This window comes from Lagenorhynchus albirostris, chromosome 10 (genome assembly GCF_949774975.1).
Source record: "Lagenorhynchus albirostris chromosome 10, mLagAlb1.1, whole genome shotgun sequence".
Taxonomy (NCBI): domain Eukaryota; kingdom Metazoa; phylum Chordata; class Mammalia; order Artiodactyla; family Delphinidae; genus Lagenorhynchus; species Lagenorhynchus albirostris.
In genome coordinates this window covers 67,054,294-67,075,345 of record NC_083104.1, presented here as the reverse complement: position 1 = coordinate 67,075,345, position 21,052 = coordinate 67,054,294, and the positions used below count along the sequence as shown (strand labels likewise).

The 21,052-nt window shown below is 46.3% G+C and overlaps 1 protein-coding gene across 4 annotated transcripts in view; it reads right to left on the bottom strand.

Moving 5' to 3' along the window:
• Window positions 1-830: 830 nt before the first annotated feature.
• The window catches only part of TBC1D22B (TBC1 domain family member 22B), a 65,172-nt gene continuing 44,950 nt past the window's right edge, over window positions 831-21,052 (bottom strand). For 3 of the 4 annotated variants that reach the window (XM_060162759.1, XM_060162761.1, XM_060162762.1), the window contains exons 9-13: window positions 16,786-16,892; window positions 16,246-16,321; window positions 13,814-13,941; window positions 13,453-13,548; window positions 831-2,830 (exon numbers count right to left, since the gene is read on the bottom strand). In XM_060162759.1, the coding sequence (XP_060018742.1) occupies window positions 2,702-2,830; window positions 13,453-13,548; window positions 13,814-13,941; window positions 16,246-16,321; window positions 16,786-16,892 (536 nt within the window). In that variant the 3' untranslated portion in view covers window positions 831-2,701. Of the gene's footprint in view, window positions 2,831-2,978; window positions 3,034-13,452; window positions 13,549-13,813; window positions 13,942-16,245; window positions 16,322-16,785; window positions 16,893-21,052 lie in introns of all 4 variants that reach the window. The other variant, XM_060162760.1, reaches the window with a different exon arrangement.

Genomic DNA, 21,052 nt, shown 5'->3' with positions numbered 1-21,052 from the left:
ATGTTGTGTAAACCCTGCTGTTATTTTTGGTTTGTGTTACATGTAGCTGAATCTAATCCTAATATAGCTCCTAATGACTGAAACCAAGAAACACTCTCCAGGGATTCCCAGGAAGACGTCCTAGGTGGAGAAACCACCATTCCAGTCTATTCTTTGTAGAAGAAAAGTGCGGTCAACTGCCTTTCTTGAGACATTTCACAGTAAGGTTACCAAGAGAAAAACCAACCAACCAACGAAACAAAACAAAACACAAACAAACAAAAACAACCAACAACCCCAAAACCAAAACCTTAATGAAAACCCTAAATGGAGAGCCAGTCTTTGAAAACATTTTAGTTCTGCATGATTTGGTGGGAAAAACAGTGCAGGTAAGCTGGAAGGCCTGTCCTCTTAGTTCTTATTCTGATGCTCCCTTCCTTGGCCTTGGGTTGGGTTTTCCTCTGTGAACAGTGAGGGTTGTTGAACTAGATATCTCTAGGCTTTCATACAGCACTGAAATTCTAGTCCATTTTCTAACTTCCATTACATTATATACTCCTTTTTGGATAAATTAAATAATCCTCAAGTGCTTGGCACACGGCAAGGTGCCCTATAAACGTCAGCTAGGAGGGACCACGTTACTCATTGTTGTAGTTTCCACAGTGTCCTGCACAGAGGATGTGCTCAGCAAGTGTCTGCTGCATCCTCCGAGGCTGCCTTATCTTCTGTTGGTCCCCTGCCTGCCCTACAGAAAGCTTCTCCCCCGTACTTACTGGCGTCAGCACGAAGAACCTGAGAAAAGGAGACGTTAGGTTCCAGGTTACACAAATCCATGGCAGAAAAATCAGCAGTGGAGGAGGAAATACACTGTTTATTTACAATTCTTTCACTTTATCCACAATTTCCCATACAAACATAAAAACTAAAAAAATAAAACCACCACTTGGGAACACAAGTGTCTTTCTTTAATTAGTCCATCGAGGGAGGGTCACAGCCCTCTCACTCTGTGAAGGAGACTATTGAGGCACACTGAAGGGGAAAAGGAAAGGGCTAGAAAGAATGCCTGAGAAACAGCTCCCGATGAGAAATGTAACATGCCAGCGTGGTGGGCTTCACTGGCAGGCTCAGGGCCTTACCCACAGGGGAAAACTGCCTGGCTTTCCAAGAGGGTGCCGGCTGTCTGCCACCTCTTCACTACCAAACACCCAACATCCAACACAGGTCACACATCTCATGAGCTGTGTGGGGTGTGATGGTGACAGTGGGGGACACCGAACACCTCTCTCTGGGAAGAGCCCAAAACCCCAGGGACACACAGGAACCCCTCTCCTTGGCACTGACAGTCAGTCACAGCTTCTGTCTTGAATACAATGCTGACTTAAAAATGTAAAAACAAAAGCCCTCCCCAGCTTCCAGGGGAAAGGCAGGGGCTAAAACATGCAGAAGGGCTTCTGCCTCTGTAGTCCTCTCTCTGGGAGGCTGCTAGGGGAGAAGGGTGGGGAGCTCTGACCGCTGAAGACGTGTAAGGAGCACGGGAGATGCTCCACAAAGGCCTGGGGCAGGGATTGAGGGGTGGGGGGCAGGGAGAGAAAACTCTGAGACACGGATGCTTGGGTTGGCTGCCACCCGGTCTTCATAGCAGCTCCATCTGCTTGGCTGTGCTCACTCTAGCAGACTCCCGTTCACTCCCCTCACAGGAGGGCACCCAGAAGCCAACCTGGAGGTGCTGAAGCCACCTGCCCGGCAACTTCATTTGTGCTAGTGACCTAGATTGCTTTCACATGTTGATGCACATTATAAATATAAAATCATATCTGCTACAAAGAAGACATATATTTATACATCTTTACCCATATACATAATAACACAATTTACACACAATATCTTGGAGTGGGTCATCATGGAAAAAGCGTCTGGAGAGGTAAAAAGCCCCTTCTCCCTCCCCCGCCCTGATCCTTCTCAAGGGATGCTTGTGTATGTGGTCACTGGGCCCTTCCCAGCTGGTTGCAATGGGGATAGTCTGGACACAGACATTCAGACGTGTAACTAAATGCTGATGGGTGTGTATACCCACATACACACACAGACACAGGCACACATACAGATGTCTGGTGAGAAAAGGAAAAATGAAATTCCTAGCCCTTGGGTGTAGGCCTCTTCCCAGAGTTATAAGCATCAGTGCCTCCTCCATCTGAGAACAATGGTCTTAAAAAGCTGCCCGTCACTGGCTCAGACTTGGGCAGAAGGGGAAAGGCTAGGAATTGGGGGTAGAGGGGAGGGGCCAGGAGTCTTTTGAAAACATAAGGCGTTTTTGACCTGTGAGCAAATCAAACTATGTCACAAAAAAGCAACAGTATCAGTTGGAGCTGGGAGGCAAGAGACAGCCAGTCCATGTAGGGCAATGTGACTGGAGACCCTGAGCCTTCCCCTTCTTCTGTCCAGTTTCTTTTAAAGGGGCAGACAACCCTGTACCTCCTTTTCTGTCCTCTCCCAGAGCTGGGCCCATCCACATGTCATGGAATACTGATAGTGGTCCAGGAGAGCCATCTGGAGACATGGAGTGGTGGACAGGCACGCCAAAAAGTTAAGACCTGGGTGGCGGATGTGAGCTTTTTACAGCAGGAGTGGTTCCTGGCCGGGGTCCACGGCTCGCACAGTGGCCACAGTGATCAGATTGCCATCAGAGATGGGGGCAGTCTGGGTCCCCGCGGGGAGACAGCACCTATCGGCGGTAGTGATTGGGGGCGTCGGCAAACATGTACTTGAGTCTATACGCCTCAGCGAGGAGCAGCCCAATCTCTTCGTTGCCCCAGTGTATCGTAGGTAGGTTTTGTAGCAGCATGAGGAGACCCTGGAATGCAAGAAAGGACTTTCATCATTTTATCACTGACCAAGGGACCGGCAGGCCCTGGAATGGAGCCCCTTCTCCTGGGTCATGCATCCCAAGGGTCTGATCTCCCTCCTCCCAGGCGGCACACAGCCCTTGGCCCCTAGTTCACCTTCAGGAAGCCTTGAATAGCCTCTGCTGAGTCTCTGATCCACTAACACCTGCTTCTTTAATAATATTATAAATAGAGAATGACAACAATAAATAAGGATCTTTAAAAGAGAAAAATTATCAGTCATCATCCAAATATACCTCTCTTAATTTCAAAGTATTCCTTTTTAGTCTTTTTTCACATGCATATTTCTTTAAATAGTTGTAATCATAATTATGATTTTACATGCTTTTTAACCATCCTTTTTTACTATATTTTTTGTTTTCCCATGCAGCCTTCAAAAATGATTATTCTCAATGTCAGTATTCTAGCATGTGGCTATACCCTAATTGACTCAACCGTTTCCCTTTTTCCCTTTTATTAGATACTTAATTTGTTTCCTTTAAGGAAACAAAACAAAAACAAAACCTTTATTGATAAGGCTGCTATGTACCCTTTTGCATTTGACATCTTTCTCTGAATCCCAATGTTCACTTGTAATCACTTTATCCTCTGCCCTGTTCTCCAAAGACTCTCCTCAACCTACCTATCCAGCTGATTTCCCACTGTTCCCAACATATGAGCCTCATCCAGCCAAGTCCACTTCAGCCACATTTATCTGTGCCTCCAGGGTTTAATTTAGGTTGTTCCTTTCGCTTGGAACACCTCCTCTTTTCTCCTCTCCCTATCTAAATCTTATTCAGTTTTCAAAGCCCAGGTCCCTCAAACAGCTCCATGGAGATAGCCTATTGAAGAGGATATTAGAGTAAAAGATGAATGTGAGGATTTCCCTGGTGGCGCAGTGGTTAAGAATCCGCCTGCCAATGCAGGGGACACGGGTTCGAGCCCTGGTCCGGGAAGATCCCACATGCCGCAGAGCAACTAAGCCCGTGCGTCGCAGCTACTGAGCCTGCGCTCTAGAGCCCGCAAGCCACAACTACTGAGCCCACGTGCCACAACTACTGAAGCCCGCGTGCCTAGAGCCCGTGCTCCGCCAATGAGAAGCCACCTCAATGAAAAACCCACCTGCTGCAACGAAGAGTAGCCCCCACTCGCCGCAATTAGAGACAGACCGCGCACAGCAACAAAGACCCAACGCAGACAAAAATAAATTAATTAAATAAATAAATTTATAATAAATTAATTAAATTTTTTAAAAAATGAATGTGAGACTTTAGGTTATCTCTGTAATTTAGCTACCCATGCTTCTGCTGCTACTTTGTATTCTTTCTCTGTCTTCTTTCTGAACTGGATATTCTTATTTTTCTGATTATTAAAGAAATAGTAGCAAGACAACACCCAGAGACAGAAGGAGACTGACAGATTTGATACAATTTTGAAACCTCAATATGTGGAGGCACAAAAACAAGGTTAAAATAGAAGAAACTGACTGTAAGAAAACAGAACACTTATAAAAGACAAAAGGTTAATATCCACAATAAAAAAAAGGAGTACCTACAAATCAGTAAGAAAAAAAGGAAAACCACCAAATGGAAAAAACGGATGCGAATAGATATACACAAAATATCAATGGCCCACCAACATGCTAGAACATGCTAGAACCCTGCCTTTGGCTGACTTGCACCATCCAGCAATGCTTTGTAGTTTTCAGTGTAGAGGTCCTGCATATCTTTTATAAAATTTCTTCCTTTAGTAATAGAAAGTTAGCGGGGCACAAAGCTGCCTCAGCACATCAAGGCTGTGTATGGCCAGCATGATTAAGTTCTGGCCAATTTTGGAGACAGTGTAACTCCTGGGTTCTGCCCTAAGCTTACCCTTCTCTCCTTCCTAGAAAATGGCTATGAATGGAGGAGTGGAAGTGGTCACCTTAGACCGTAAGAATAAAGCTATGTGTTGAAGATGGCAGAGCGACACGAGAGAAGAAATCCGAGTCCCTGCTACTCTGGAGCCCTGTTAGCCCTGGACTCTTACACTCAGACTGTTAGTTGAAGAGAAGTAGACAACTACCTTGTTTTACACCACTGTTATTCTCTGGTCTTGGTTTCAAGAGACAAGTTTATGTCATCTTAACAAACACAGGCCACATCTATCAAAATCAGAAATGCAGGTAATTCCCTGCTGGCCCAGTGGTTAGGACTTGGAGCTTTCACTGCCGGGGCCCGGTTTCGATCCCTGGTCAGGGAACTAAGATCCCGCAAGTTGTGGCAGTACGGCCAAAACAAACAAACAAAACAAAAACAAAACAAAACAAAAAACCAGAAATGCACATGGTCTCTGATCCAGCAACTCAACTTCTATGTACCTCTCCTTAGGAAATATTCACACTCCTGTACAAGGGTCTGCACTGCATCATCGCTTCAAATAGTGGGGAAAAGGACACGAGGGAAGTGTCTGTCAGTATGGGACACTTAGATAAACCAGTTATCCAAATCATGAAATACAAGGCATCACCTGTAAAATGAAGCAGGCCTACATATGCCAAGGTGCAAAGATATCAAAGACATTTTAGGGGAGCGGGGGAACAAGCAAGTTGCAGAAAAATACTCATAGTACGATCCCACTGAGGTAAAAGAAAAAACACAACTATATGTTTGTATATGTACACAGGTATATAAAATTTTTAGAAGGCTAGGTGGTAAACTGTTAACAGTGGTTACCTTTGGGGATGGGAGACTCACTTTTTCTCATCATACGTCCCCTTGTTTTCAATTATTACAATAAAGTCTTTGTATATTACCTACTTATAAACTATTTTTTCGAGTAATACACATTCTCTGGAAGTTTAAAGTTTTGTTTACTTTGTAAAAAGTGAAAAATCAGAAAATAAATTACCCTTAACTTTATAATCAAGAGGAAGCCACGTTTAAACGTTTTGGCATATTTCCTTCTAGTCCTTTTTCTGCACATTTTACACAGTTGAAATACTTTCTCTAAATAATTTTGAATCTGTTTAGCATTTATCATAAGCATTTCCTCTGATATTAAAAACTCCTTTTAGACATTTTCAATGGCCAAAGAATTTTCCATATGCAAATGTACCATAATTTACATCTTCCTGCTTTGAGCGTTTAATCATTTCTGGTTTTTCACTATAATGAAATTATAATGAACAGCCTTGTACAAAAAGCCATACTTTAGATGATTTCCTTGGGCTAAATTCCTAGGAATGCAATTACTGTATCAAAGGGCATGAACATTTTAAAGGTACTTAAAGCTCATCCAGAAAAATGCTTATTTCCCTAGATCTCTACCAGCACTGAATACTCTCATTCAACAAACTTTGTTAGTTGTAACTCCTGTCCCTGAGATTTCCAAGCCTGAGAACAGAACTCAAAGCCATAAGTCAAGGGAATTCCCTGGTGGTCCAGTGGTTAGGACTCTGTGCTTTCACTGCCACTTTCACCGCCGAGGGCCTGTGTGGTGCAGCGAAAAGAAAAAAGATAAATCTGTAAATTGGAAAACCCTGCACTCAAGTTATTATTTTAATGTTTTCACAAGTTTTGTACAAGCATGTACTCATGTAATGTGAAAAAAATACAAAAATGGGGAAATGGGGAAAATCATATAGATCTATGCTTTCTGACATTATAGAACACCCACTATATTTTGTACAGTGATAAAAAGAGGTTACAAAAACAACGCATACAAAATGTTTCCATTAACAGTTATGTACATACAGTATGTTTTTATTCATATGGATTTGCATGGCAAAATGTCTGGAAGGAGATATATCACCTTTGTGTGGTAAGATTTCAGGTAACTTTTTTTTTTTCTTTTTGCTTATTGGTATTTCTAATTTTTCTATAATGGTTACACACACTTGCATAATTGACAAGCAAAAATAACCAACAAAGGGGTGACCTCTCTAGAAGAGAATATTCTTTGATAGGAGAAGCTCTACCTGTAATTTCCAATTCTTCTAGTCTTGCTAGAAAGCTCCCAGAAGCCTTGAAATATTTCTTCCCCTGACCAAAGTCAACCTCCCACCTCTCCCAAGGGCAGGGAGGCTTAGGTGGAGGAACCATTCTGCCACCTGGTGGCCATGCCTAGGAACTGCACCGCCCACACAATGCTGTAACAATGGGAACCCTGCCCATGCATTGATAAATTAGGGATAAAGAAGTAGAAACCAAATTATCACGTGTGGGGAAAGAAGGTGTTAATCACAAATCAGGTGCTTTAATCAAGGCGTAGAGAAGAGACACTGCTAGGGTGGGGAACAACTGAACATACGTTACAAAGCCAGCTCATGGGAGCACTAAACATAACATGCAGTCAGGTGAAACACTACAGTCGTGAGAAGACAACTTGTGGGGCAAACAGCAGAGAGTGTTTCCACGTTAACAGAAGGGGGCAACGGCTTTCAGAAAAGAAAAGCTCGAAATGGCTGAAAAAGGTACCTTCTGAGAATCCACAGATTCCAAAGGAAACGGAATATTGCAGAGGAAGAATCTGAGCCATGTGTGAGGGGGTGGGGGGAAGATAACGATTAGACAAGGGGGCCAAAGGAGAAGGGATAGTAGGTAACAAGCAAAGAGGCCTTGGTAAGAAAAAAATGCAGGGGAAAGTCATTAGAGAATGTCCAACAGATGGAAGAATTGATGAGGAAGAGGGGGACCATGAAAGATAATAGTCTTCATAATGGTAATTATCATTTACTGAGCACTTACTATTCACCAGATGGGGTTCTTCACACATACTCTACTATCACATTTAATTCTCATATCAACTCTATGAGGCACATATTATTACCTCCATCTTACTGATGAGGAAACTGAGGCACAGAAGTTAAGGAAGTTGCCTGGGGTCAGAGTGTAATGCGAGGCTGGGATTTGAACCCAGGCAACCTGGTTCTAGAGTTTGTGCTCATAACCACTATACTATATGCTGCATGCCTGGAGTAAGAAAAGTGGGGCATGATGGAGAAGGAATGAAAAGAAGTCATAGAAGAGGCTGTTTGAAGGAAATCTGGAAGAGCTGATTAATTTTACTCGGTAATAAGGGCCAAGGACAACCAAAGAGGATGAGTAATAATTAACAGCAAAGAACTTACAGGTCACATTAAATATATACTACTAAATATGACACTGTGTACAGAATCATCTAGCAATACTAGAAGATTCTTCGCAAACGTTAAGTGTATTCAGGCATGTAAAAATACTTTCCTAGTCAAATAAGTATTTTGAAACAAATCCCTCTTGTTTTGAGAATCAGTGAGGTAGCAAAACAATTCCCTTGGTCTCAATAAAAACTTTCAAAAACATGTCCTTGTATGTAAACTTTTTCAGTCAAACGTATTCATAGGCTTCCCTGATGTCAAAGCACCTAGTATTTTTAGCAAGCTCCCCCACCAGAGAAAGCCGTGTCCCCCTCCAATGTTTGTTTTGTTTACATGTTGAGGAATCGTGCCCTTTCTCACACCAGCTTGTTCTTGGTGGAAGATCTTTAGGTCCCAGGGTTGTCCCTGAACCCTTCTTCTGGGCAGGATTCAAATTGGCAATTTACTGGATATCTGTGAAGATGGGGCCTGCATTTGGGCAATGCTTCACAATCCTACCCTTAAGTTCCTGCAGAAGTGGTGGGTGGACGCCATCTGGTTCAAGGGATTTATTTACATTTAGTTTGTTATTTAGGCCTGGAACATCCCACGGGCTTAGCACTACTTCATTTAATAACTCTGACCTACCTCCTACAAAAGTCACTTTCAGAGTGGGAATCTCTCCAAGGTTTTCTTCCATAAGATGAAAGCAAAGGATTCTGAGACCAGCTGCTACTCTGGTTTAGAGTCATCAGCTGTCCCACAACTCCTCTGCCAGCTCCCTTTTTATGTATTTAAAGGAACTGTGGTTATTAGTCTTAGAGTTCCCTGTGCGGGGCTTCTCAACATCACTTCTGAGCCATCTGTGGGGTCCCATGCTCTCCTAGACTCTCAAAGATGCTGCTTTTCCTGAGGGGACGCTTTAGGCTGCAGGTGACCAGGCATTTGCTCAAGTGCCTATTCTCTCTGACTTACATAAGATAATGTATTTAGGAAATTATTACCTCCATAATAATGGAGGAGGGGGAGGGGGAGGAAGAACCTTGCCCATGAGCAGGTACCACGTAAACCGAGTTCACGTGCCCCAGGAAGTGCCTGTCCAGGCCCTGAGGGAGAGGCATCAGAGCATAATCCATGCCTGGAGCACAGGTTCCAGGTTTCTACACTTACTCCCTGGGTGATCTTGGCCTAGTCAATCTCTCCGTGACTCAGTTTCCCCATTTGTGAAATGGGGGTAGTAATTACAACTTATCTTGTGGGACTGTTGCAATGAATTAACATAGAGAGACATTTAGGATAGTGCCTGGTACATTAAAAGTACTAAGAATTAGTTATTATTAGATTGAACCTTATTAAATTGCCAATACTTGATTATTTTGACCTATAAAAATAATTTCGTAAGATGCAACCTAACATTATCACCATTATTCTATTACGCCAGCCCAGGCTGAGGGCCAGAATTGCGGAGGCCCCTCTACCATGAAAGAGCCTTGGTGCAGCTCTGCTGGAAGCTCTCATTTGAAGCAGCCTATGGCCCAGAGGACGGGGCCATTCTACCCCTACAGCACCTGTGCACGGACACGCCTGAGGTTCCCTTGCTCAGAGGTCTCAGGAAGGAAACTTCTTTTTTTGTTGTTGTTGTTGGCCGCGCTGCGATGTGGGATCCTAGTTCCCTGACCAGGGATCAAACCCGTGCTCCCTGCAGTGGAAGTGCAGAGTCCCAACCGCTGGACCACCAGGGAAGTCCCAGAAACCTCTTAAAGTGAGCCTCCTGTGTCAGTTTTTGGTCCCCTCTCCCAGGCAGACCCCAGACAATCGCCCAGCAGGGAGAGGCAGATGCCTTTCTTCTGGGAACTCTCACCACAGCTGGGGCACTGCGCTTTGCCCCTGCACCCTCTGAACACATCCTCTCCAGCCCCGTTTGGTGATCCAGCTTGGTTTCACCCAGGATTAGCCTAGCACGGTTTACTCAGAGACTTGGGTTTCTAAAGCTGTCTTCACTTCACTGCTCCCTGGACTCAGAGTACATTGCAGGAAGTAATATTAGTGCTAATAAGCTCACTGTTTTGAGGGCCATATGCAAAGTACACCAACAGCTTCATATGTAATGATTTGTATAATCCTCATAATAGTCCTAGGAGGTAAGTACTCTCATCCCCATTTTACAGGTAAGAAAACTGAGGCATAGAGGGCCAATTTACTTGCTTAAGGTTGCACACCTAGAAAAATGGCAGAGCTAGGATTTGACCCCAGGCAGACTGGCCCCAGAGACCGTGGCTTAACCACTGTACTATTCTGCATAGTCCCCAACTTTAGAAGGAGGGTTGCTGCTTCACCCTATACCCTCAGTTGGCTCCCCTTCTCTGCTCTTTAAGGGTGATACATCGCCAGTCTGCTGGAACTGCCACAACTCTAACTTTTATATCTGCAGCTACTTCACCTGGTTTTTCTTCGAGTCACTCAGCTTTTAGCCCTAAAAACTTCTGTCCCCCAGGCTAGGCCTGTTTGGCTCTCTGGGATACCTGTATTCACTGACAGAGCTTCCTCTGCAGTGATTTAATTGCAGGCAGCCCTTTAGCAGTTAGGATGTATGGGCCTTCTTTCTCTACAGAGGTCACAGAACAGCATCTCACAACCCCACACAACGCTCTTCTGCCCTTGTTCCTCACACCCGTGCCATGCTTCTGTCTCCTAAGGGACACCGCTCGTCTATCCTAACACGGCCAGGTGCAGTTTTTCTTTTATTATTCATAGAATTATAGAACTACGGAGTTGGGAGGAACTTTAATCACCCATTCTGTTTTATCTAAAGGAAAGAGGGGAGACTCCTCTATGAGTAGGACTAGCTGAGGTGCTAATAAGCTGACAAAAAGTCCACTGTCATTCTGTGGATTAGTGCAGAAAGACCTCAGGTCCATCAGATAATCGAATATGCTACCCAGCATAGAATACCTCCATGTCTACCAGAGTTTTAAAGTCACAGACTATTGTCCTGTACTCTATCGATATTGTGAATGGCTAAAAGCCATTCCAGGAATCATGTCCACCTCCCTGAGCTAATCTCGGAGGCACTTTTATCACATATGACAAGGCCCTCTGAGCCTGGCTCATGATAACCAAATTAGACTTCGTGCTCTCGATATCCTGCCCCACCTCAACCACATTATCAAAACTGACAGCTCGCCCAGCATGTGGCCAGTCCGTAAATGGGGCCCTCGTCCCCATTTATCCTAGGGCGTCACACATGCTGCTGGTTGGCAGCAGCTGTGGCTCTTTATCCGCTGCCTGCAGCCTCGGCCCCATGGCTACCACCTACTCACAGAAGCCCACTCTTTCCTTTTTTTCTTCCAAAGCCCTTCCTTGGGCAAATTGGGTCCTGTCTTTCCATTTATCTGCTGAACAGGCTTCTGTGCTTTAACCACCTAACACCAATTATAGAGTGGGACTTCCCCGGGGGTCACTTGGAGATGCTGCTGTTCTTGAGAACACCTATGGTATCAGTTAGAACTTAGAAAAACATTCAACCTCCTCTGGCTTTTTCACCTCCCATTTTTAAAAGGAATATCTACCCATTAAAACAAAAACAATCGGGCTTCCCTGGTGGCGCAGTGGTTGAGAGTCCGCCTGCCGATGCAGGGGACATGGGTTCGTGCCCCGGTCCGGGAAGATCCCACATGCCGCGGAGCGGCTGGGCCCGTGCGCCATGGCCGCTGAGCCTGCGCGTCCGGAGCCTGTGCTCCGCAACGGGAGAGGCCACAACAGTGAGAGGCCCGCGTACCGAAAAAAAACCAAAAAAACAAAAACAACCCCCAAATCCCTCAGTTCAGCAACATACAAAGCAGAAAAACAAAAGCCCACTGCCACCCCTGGAGATTACGACCATGAACTGCCCTCAGGCCTCTCTCTCTGCAGATGACAGAGCCTGGCAACCTGTCTCCTCAATCCCCACTCCCCGTCCCCCTGTCCTGGGCCCCCTGCAGCAGCTGCCTGGCTTCCGCCACCTCTTCAGTCTTCTTCACATCCCCCCCTCGGGTTCCAGGACGCTGGGCTCCCACTGGTCACCTCCCTGCCTCCTGGCCTGTCTGCCTCGCCTCCCTGACCTCTTGCGTAGGAGGGTGCAGGGCTCAGGCCTGGCCCTCTTCTCTCCTCTCCTCTGTCCACTCCCACCTCCTTCGGATCTCATGCAAGGCGCTGGCTTTAAAGACCATCTAGCCAAAGGCTCCTAAACATACACGTCCAGCCAGATTGCTCTCTCTTTCGACTCCAGACCCCTAAGGTTTATCTCCCTATTTTACCTCTCCATTCGGATGTCTAACGGCATTAAGAATCCGACACGCCCAAAGCCGGACTCCTGATCTTCCTCCGTAAACGTGCTCCTCCTACAGCTTCTCACAAACTGTAAAGCCACCCTGACTCATCCCTTTGTCATACTCGACACACAATTCCTCAGGAATTCCCATTGGCTCTACTCCTGTTGGCTCTATATCCAAGCTCAGGCTGCTTGTCACACCTCCACTCCACCATCCAGGTCCAAGCCACTCTCGTGTGTTACCTGGAGGACTTACACTAGCCTCCTGGGTGGTCTCCCTGCTTCCAGCCTTGCCCGCACCTGCAGTCCACACCAGAGTGAACCTCTGAAACCATAAGTCAGGTCATGTCCCTCCTCTGCTCAAGACCCTCTTCCACTCAGAGTAAAAGCCAAAGTCCTTACTCTGGCTACGAAGTCCTCCATGATCTGGGTCCCTTGTGACTTCTCTGGCCTCACTTCTTCCTACTCTTCCCTTGGGCCACTCTGCTCCAGGTCACACTGGCCACCATCATGGTTCCACCAACAGCCCAGGCACATTGCGACCCCATGGCCTCTGCAAGCCTGTTCCTCCTGCCTGGACGCTCTCCCCGCAGATCCCCAGATGTCCACATGGCTCGCTCCCTCACTTTCTCCCAGCCTTTGCTCAAATGTCACCTTCTCAGTGAGCCTATCCTGACTACTTTGAAATTGCAACCTGTCCCTCCCCTACCACCTAATAATCCCTTTATCCTACTCTACCTTTAAAAAAATTATATTGATCTCCTTCTAACATTCATTTTAATTTACTATGTACTAGGCTTTTGTTTACTTTCTCTCCCCAACTAGTATGTAAGCTCTACAAGAGCAGAGTTCTCTGTTCAACTTTCTCTATGTCCTGCTCCCTCAGTGGTGCCTAGTATGTTGCAGGCATTCAACCAGTGCTGGTCAGCAAATGACTGAAAGGTCTCTTAGACCCATCCAGCTGCTCTGCAGCCTTTCTGGCACTAAGACCCTTTCACACTGAAGAACTCTGGGCCCCAGTGCCTTCCTGACAACTGGGAAGGGCACCCTCTTGTGAGCATCCTTTCTCCTTTGCTCTTTCCAGCCAGGCACCTGCTGTGGTAGCTTCTATGCGCACAGCCCCCCTAGCGGGATGACTCCCATTCTGACGCTCATTCCCCATGCGGGCTGAGCTCCAGGCCACTCACCTGAAAGTCCTCCTCATCCAAGATCTCTTTCCTCCACTTGATCAAGAAGGCTGCACACACGTAGAGATGAAAGTGGGAGAACCCTTCGGGTTCAGACTGGGAAGGGAAAAAACAGTTAGGTCTCCAAGCCCTCTCAGAGCCACTCCTTCTGCAAGGTGGGAAAGCAGAACAGCACCCCTTTAATGGCTGGGTGAGCAGAGGCCTGAAAAGATTTAGCAGAGGCCCTGCCCATGAGGCTAAGGCAGACACAGAGGTAGAAAGGAGGTGGCGGGAACTTCCGAGCAGCTATACTGTACACCCGGCAGGGAGCTGGGTGCCTCAGGGACAGCCTGGCATGGAGAGGGCAGGGGTCTCCTCATACCTGGTATGTGTCCCACAGGCGGATGGTGCAGCGAAGGGGAAGCTCCCGCATAAGCAGGTTGTTCATCCAACGAAAGGCAAACTGTAGGTATTCGACCTCGTACCTCCTGAAGTGATTATGTACCTGCTCTGAAACAGAAAGTGTCATTGGCCCCCTGAGAGTAACCTAGGGGACTGGACCCTGAAAGAGTCACATGAGCCCAAAAGGTGGTTTCCATTTCTTTTCAGCCACTCTCCCTGGAGAAGCCAGACACAGAGGGGCCAGACGGGCATCTGACCATCCTTTACGTTTGATTCCACCACCTCACAGCAACTCTGCACGGTTACGACTCAGCCCTGCATGTAGTAGAACTATTTGAACACCCCATAGTGATATTCTAGGGACCTTTCTTCCTTCGCACGGCTGCTCGAGCCATAGAGCAGGAGACGTAAGGCTCACTTGGCTGCTTGACCTTGGTACTCATCAGAGAAGAACCCAGAATGGAAAAGAACGGTGCGGGTCACCTTGGCCATCCTCCCACCAGTGAGGATTCCTCTTCAGCCTCCCTGACAGATGGCAGCCAGCAGGAACTTAAACCGCCAGTGAAAGATGTTCACCGACTCCACTCAAGGGCAGCCTCGCCCACTGATGATTAAGTGATTCACCAGGAAGTGCCTCGTCGACAGCAGCAGACACTAGCTCCCTCCCCACTCCCGCCCCCTGGTGTTGGTGTAGTGTTCTGGAGCGACCCAGACAAGCCTGACCCGTTCTACATAACAGCCCCTCGGATGCTGCTTGACAGGATTAAAAAAAAATCACTATCCTCCTCAGTTCCCTAATCTATAAATGGAGATAATCATCCAGACCTCAAAGCCTGGGGGAGAATAAAATGAGAAAATAAAAGTGCTTACAATAGCACTTGCATGGGGCAAGTACTTAATACAATTTTTGAAAGAGTAACTAGCAACGATGGTTATTTCTGGGGAGTAGAATTTAAGGAAGGGGGAGGATTTTTACTTTTTATTCTGTGTTTTTCTCAAGTGTCTAAATTTTTGTAATGAGTAAGTATTACTTCTATAATTCAAAGCATAAAGATATATACATTTAAAAATCCACCACCCTAAAGTACTGTGCCTGTATTTTTCAGGAATTTTTGAGGGCTGGAAAAAGGAAAAAAAAAAAAAAAAAAAAAAAAAGGACAGGCCAGGAAGTGGCAAAAACCACAGCTCCGACCCTCTGGAACCTGGCCCTTGTCAGACAGCTTAGCGCAGGCCCTGTACCAGGATCCAAGTGAGGGATGCAAGAGAGCTGGATGTGGGCCCCATCATGGAGCTAACAGCTGGGCCAGGGCAATAATGCAAAGAGGCTAAAAGTATCCCACATACGATGCACAGGATAAAAATAGTAAATTATCAAACATGCTGGGAAGACTGAAATCCCAAGTCATAAAAGGAAGCTGGAGTGAGTGGAACAAATCAGAGAAGGTTTTCATGGAAAGAGAACCTGGGAAAGGAGAAAGATACACAATCTCTATACTGGGGAAGGGAATGCTTTGGTGAAGCAGAAAAATCCATGATAGAAAACCAGACAATGGGATTTAACAGTTGTGTAGTAACTGGTGGAATTAATTGGTGCTAGAGATTCCTCTTAACAGAAGACCTCGCTGTCAGACCTCTACGTGACAGTAATTCCGACTTCTCTCCCTGGGCCTCAGTTTCCTCATCGGTCAACAGCAGGGCTTCCCGAGTTCCCTTCAGTTCTAACACTCCATGATTGAATGCCAGAGCCGAGGACTTACTGTAGGGCTCCTGTTTCTCAAAGACATTCTGCAACAGGAAGCCACGACTCATATTCCCCACCCAGACAGGTCACAGGGAGCTATGGGACGTCCTGTTGGGGTATCAGCCAGACCTGGGGACCCGGCATGGAGCCCAGGAGTCCTGAGTCACATCGCAGCATGAAGGACAAGGTCAGACTACCTCTGACTTGATGCTAAAAGCAATGGAGAGCACAGGAGGTTTCAGAGCAAAAGAGGGACATGACCAGAACAGTGCTTTGGAAAGATGCAGGTGTGTGATAGATGGTGTGGAAGAGCAAAGAGTATGGAGAAGGCAAGTCCTTCTAGGAGGAAGTTGCAAAAACCCAAGCAAGGCTGGACCAGAGCTGTGGCTATGGACATCGAGAAGAAAGAGGGAATTTGAGGAGAGATGCTGAAGGAGGACTGATAGACCTCAGTGGTAGAAAACTAAGGAGAGAAAAGAATTTGACATAACAGCAGAGTTCTCACCTCACCTTCCGGTTGAGATGTGGAAGGATGCCAGCGCCGCCAACAGCACAGAGTGAATTGAAAAGGGTTGTGGCTAGGAAGGGGGCTGAGTTATGCCCACAAGCATAACTGGTTTGTGTCAGAATCCCACTGTGCTACTGCTAGAGAATTCTTCCTCTGAACCTACCATCAATCCGACTGACAAGCTCTTCTAGTGCCTTGACCTTCTTCTGGATCCCTGGTTGTGCAAAGGTGTAGTTATCCTGCAAACAACATAGGACTCAGGATGAGCAGGGATACCAAACAGTCGTGCCACCATCCCTCAAATTCACTGAAATACATTTATAAAACACAAGCTGTTTTTCCGAAGCTGGTGCCAGTGTTTGGGGGAACAAAGGAATCTCATAGAACAGCAGAGTGTGAGGAAAGCCTAAAAGAGCCCTGTGCTGTGGAGGCAAACAGCACGGCCCGGGAGCACAGAGGAAAGGAGGGGCACGGTCTGATGACAAGGGCAGGGCAACACGGAGACCTCCTTAGGCTCCAGGGGACACTAGACCATTGCCTTTTGAAAGCTGTAAAGCTAATGAACGAGGTAAAGATGGATGGACCAAAAAGGGGAGGAGCCATGCTGGGTGGGGGGCCCTGTCTGATGCAGAAGAGCAACAAGGAACCCAAAGGGCTGCAGGGAGCCCCAACCCAGGTGTCCCACAAGGGCAGAACCACTCACCTGTATCCCATCCAGCAGTTTGCTCATGCACCAAAAGCTGTCGGCTTCTATGCTTCGCAGCATGTCCTGAGACAAATTGGTCACGTCAAAGTTCTCCACGTCCTCTTCTGTAAAACAAGAGGTGAAGAAAGTCCAGAGGTCTTCTCCAAAAAATGGAGAGAGAAAGACAGAGTCTAGTATCTTCAACGGGGTCCTTAAGGTCAGGAGAGAGAGCCAGGCTAACACGATGCCAAGGAACAGGGGCCTGCCCTCCCCGTCCCCTTGTCAGGTGGGCAAACATGTCCCAGGAAGGCTCTTGAGGATCTCCTTACAATGCTGAACAGGCCATTTCTCACACCAGTTTTGCTGGGTCCAACACATCTTCCTCTTCCACTGCATTTGTTCATTTAGTTTGAGGAAAAAAAATACTTCAGGCCTCCTGTTCAAAGAGCTATATCCAGGGGCTTCCCTGGTGGTGCAGTGGCTAAGAGTTCACCTGCCAATGCAGGGGACACGGGTTCGAGCCCTGGTCTGGGAAGATCCCACATGCCGCGGAGCAACTAAGCCCGTGCACCACAACTGCTGAGCCTGTGCTCTAGAGCCCATGGGCCACAACTACTGAGCCCGCGTGCCACAACTACTGAAGCCCATGCACCCAGAGCCTGTGCTCCGCAACAAGAGAAGCCACCACAATGAGAAGCCTGCACACCACAACGAAGAGTAGCCCCCGCTCACCACAACCAGAGAAAAGGCCATGCGCAGCAACGAAGACCCAACACAGCCAAAAATAAAATAAATAAAATAAAAATAAATGAATTTTTAAAAAGAGCTATATCCAGCCCCCTGGAGATGGTCTGGAAAAATTCTTTGATTTCAGAAATTCACTGAACTGTCTATCACACTTACAGGTAGTGGAAAAAGGTGGGATCAGATAGCCCCAATAGTTCATTTTAAAGATGGGATCCCCCAGTTCTGACAAGGCAGACCCATGGTCTCACCACTCAGAAGTGAAGATGAGTGAGTGAAGGAAGATGGCCCAAACCCGTGAACGCTCCCAGGATTTAATCTCACCAATCTGGAAGTTATCAAGATGGGCTCTGCAAAACCTCAATCCTATAGGATATTCAAGAAAAAAGGTGCCACAGACAAATATGGTTGAGAAATGCTGCATTATATATCCTCGTCTTGGAGGTTCACGAAGATCATAGCATACAAAAGGATTTGAGAAGTTATTAGACATTCTGCATTAAGTAAATCTCCTTAACCTTGCTCACCCAGCATTTCCCCAGCTTCTTTAGCCATGGGACCTCTTTGAAAGAGGATCGCCTATTAGCTTCTCATGGAAATCCCACACTAAATGACAAGAGAGAGAGGTTGTCTATCTGGTCTGAGATACAAGCGGGGAGAACATAAGAGTCTTCTAGAAGAAGGAAGAGGCCATGTGATGTTTCCTTCCTGCCAGAGAGAGGTGGACAAGACAGGCCACCTCAACCTACAGGTCCCTGCATGCCTGTCAGAGGCCACACATGGAAATGTTCAGGCCCTTGAGTTCTGTGCCAAACGCAGCTTATCTTCTTGGAGCCCTGTTTTGAAAACAGGGTGTTCACTGCAGTCCCTGGTGCTGCAGAGAGACACAGGCATATGATGAAATGTATTCTCTTTCATTTATGAGAATTATTACTCTATTTAGACCTACATCTGGACCTTCTTGGGGAAATGTTTAACAACTCTCAGATTCTCATCCTGTATAAACAGCGTTTTTCTAATGGACATCAAGGGCTGTAAAAACCCTTTTGGGGAGGGCAGGGTGCTTTGTCAGAAAAGCTATGACCCTGGGAACACTGTAAAAGTCCATAGTTAATACAAGTAAAGTGTCAACAACAGTGCCTGGCACACAGTAGGCACAATATAGTTTATTTTAGATGAAGTTCACTAGGAATTTGTAATTACATGGGAAAGCATGTCACAGCATTGAGGGAAAGGAGTAAAGTACAAAATTATTTATGGTTTACTCTCAACTACTGCACATACAATATTTATGTGTTTGTATAATCACAGAGGAAAGACAAAGTATATCACAAAGGTTTACAGTGCTTATTCCCAAGGTGGTAGGGATAAAGAATTTTTATTTTCTTTAAGCCTTACTATTCAAAATTTCTACAATAAGCATAATTTTTATAGTCAGGAAAAAATGCACATGATTTTAGAAAAAAGGGGCTACCATTGACGATATCTGCCTTTCACCATCAAAAAAGAACAAACAAGATATTGTAAAACAACACTAAGCCTGAAGAAATGAAGACTTCAGATAATATATAAAGGTCCGTTTAAGAAACCACGCAAAAAAAATCCTTCCAAAAATACCATCTTTCTATTTTTCTAACTTAAACACTTATTGTATAGTGGGGGCTTGTGTGTGGGGGGGGGGTGGCCATATATATACTATTAATTTATTTAAGTGATACTGGGCTCTAAGACCCAGCTCAGAAACTTCCTTTTTCTTGTTGCTTCATCTTACATTTCTAAGATCCTTCCGTGTTGCTGTACAGACCTCTAGTTCACTGCCCCACACAGAGCACCACCCCTTTACACATCCGTTCCCCCCATGGATGGATACCCAGGTGCCTCCAACTCCCACTACCGCGAACAATGGCCAGAGGAACCATATGAGAACCACTCTGGGCCACAGGTTCAAGTGACCTAACCTCTGGTACCACCAGACCACTCTCCAGGACCAGACCCCCAGCAGTGCACTAGGGAAGTGTGTGTTTTCCTTTTTAGTGAGTGAGACTGATCACACCAACCGTCCAAGGCAGTAGTTCCCTCTTTACGAAAATAGGGTTGTGGAACTTCCCTGGTGGTGCAGTGGTTAAGAATCCGCCTGCCAATGCAGGGGTCAGGGTTCAATCCTTGGTCCGGGAAGATTCCACATGCTGTGGAGCAACTAAGCCCATGCGCCACAACTACTGAGCCTGCGCTCTAGAGCCTGTGAGCCACAACTACTGAGCCCATGAGCCACAACTACTGAGCCCGCATGCCACAACTACTGAAGCCCGTGCGCCTAGAGCCCGTGCTCCGCAACAAGAGAAGCCACTGCAATGAGAAGTCCGCACGCCGCCACGAAGAGCAGCCCCCGCTCGCCGCAACTAGAGAAAGCCCGTGTGCAGCAATGAAGACTCAACACAGCCAGAAATTTAAAAAAAATAAATAAATTTATTAAAGAAAAAGAAAATAGGGTTGTAAGAAAAAAATGAAACCCACAAGGAAGGCTCAAGACAAAACCACCCCCACTATTCATACACGTTTCCCAAAAGAAAATCCAGAGTGCCACAATAATTTGAAGGGTCTTTTCCTACCTGGGCATTCTACCATTCCAGAACATTGCAGCGGGAATGTCACTGGGAATGGAAACCACACACAGCAGAGTAACAAGGGAGAAAGAGCCTGGGCCCCCAAGTAGACTGGGGAGCACAGCTGCCACATCAGCCCTGGTGACCTGTGGCTTTTCTGTCAGACAGAAGAGCACGTGGCTAAGAGCACAGACTCTGGAGCCAGAATGTGTGGCTCAAATCCTGGCTCTGTCACTCATGAGCTATGTGGCTTTAAGCTAGTGACTTTCCCTTCCATGCCTCAACGCCTCATCTGTTAAGGTGGTAACATCCTACCAATGTCAATGCACATTGTAAGGATTAAACAAGTCAATACACGAAAAGTGCTAACAATGCCTGTCATAAAATAAGCATTATGCAAATGTTAGCTAGTATTATTGCTATTATGTGAGGAACCAATAAACTTCTACCTTGTTTAAGCCACTGTTATTTTAGATCTCTGTTATTCGCAGCCAAACCTAACCTAATTCCAAACGTACCTAAAAAATAAAAGTCAATTTTCAAAGCTTTCCATTTCCACCTTCTGGTCTCAAGGAAGAAAACTGAACATGAGGTTTAAGTTGGTAAGATACAGCTCTCAGTACCTGTGCCAGTTCCAAACCTTTAGCTGTCCAGGGGGAAAAGGAACCAGACAGGATGCTGAACCCTCTCTTGGGGCCTCGAGTTGGGGGTTGTTGTTTCCCCATGTTCTGCCCTTACGCCTGGCCTGCACGTTAGCCCGTGGCTTTCACAGTCAGCGGGAGAGCTCACCAGCATTTCAGAGAGTGGGAGGAGAGTTTAGTTCTGGCTGCTGAGAGGATAAAATTCACACATTCAGTCAAAAACTGTGAGCTGAGTGCACCATCAAAAAGCAGCAGAGAAAGGGAGGCCCAAATGCTCTCTGAAGGGCTTCATTCAGC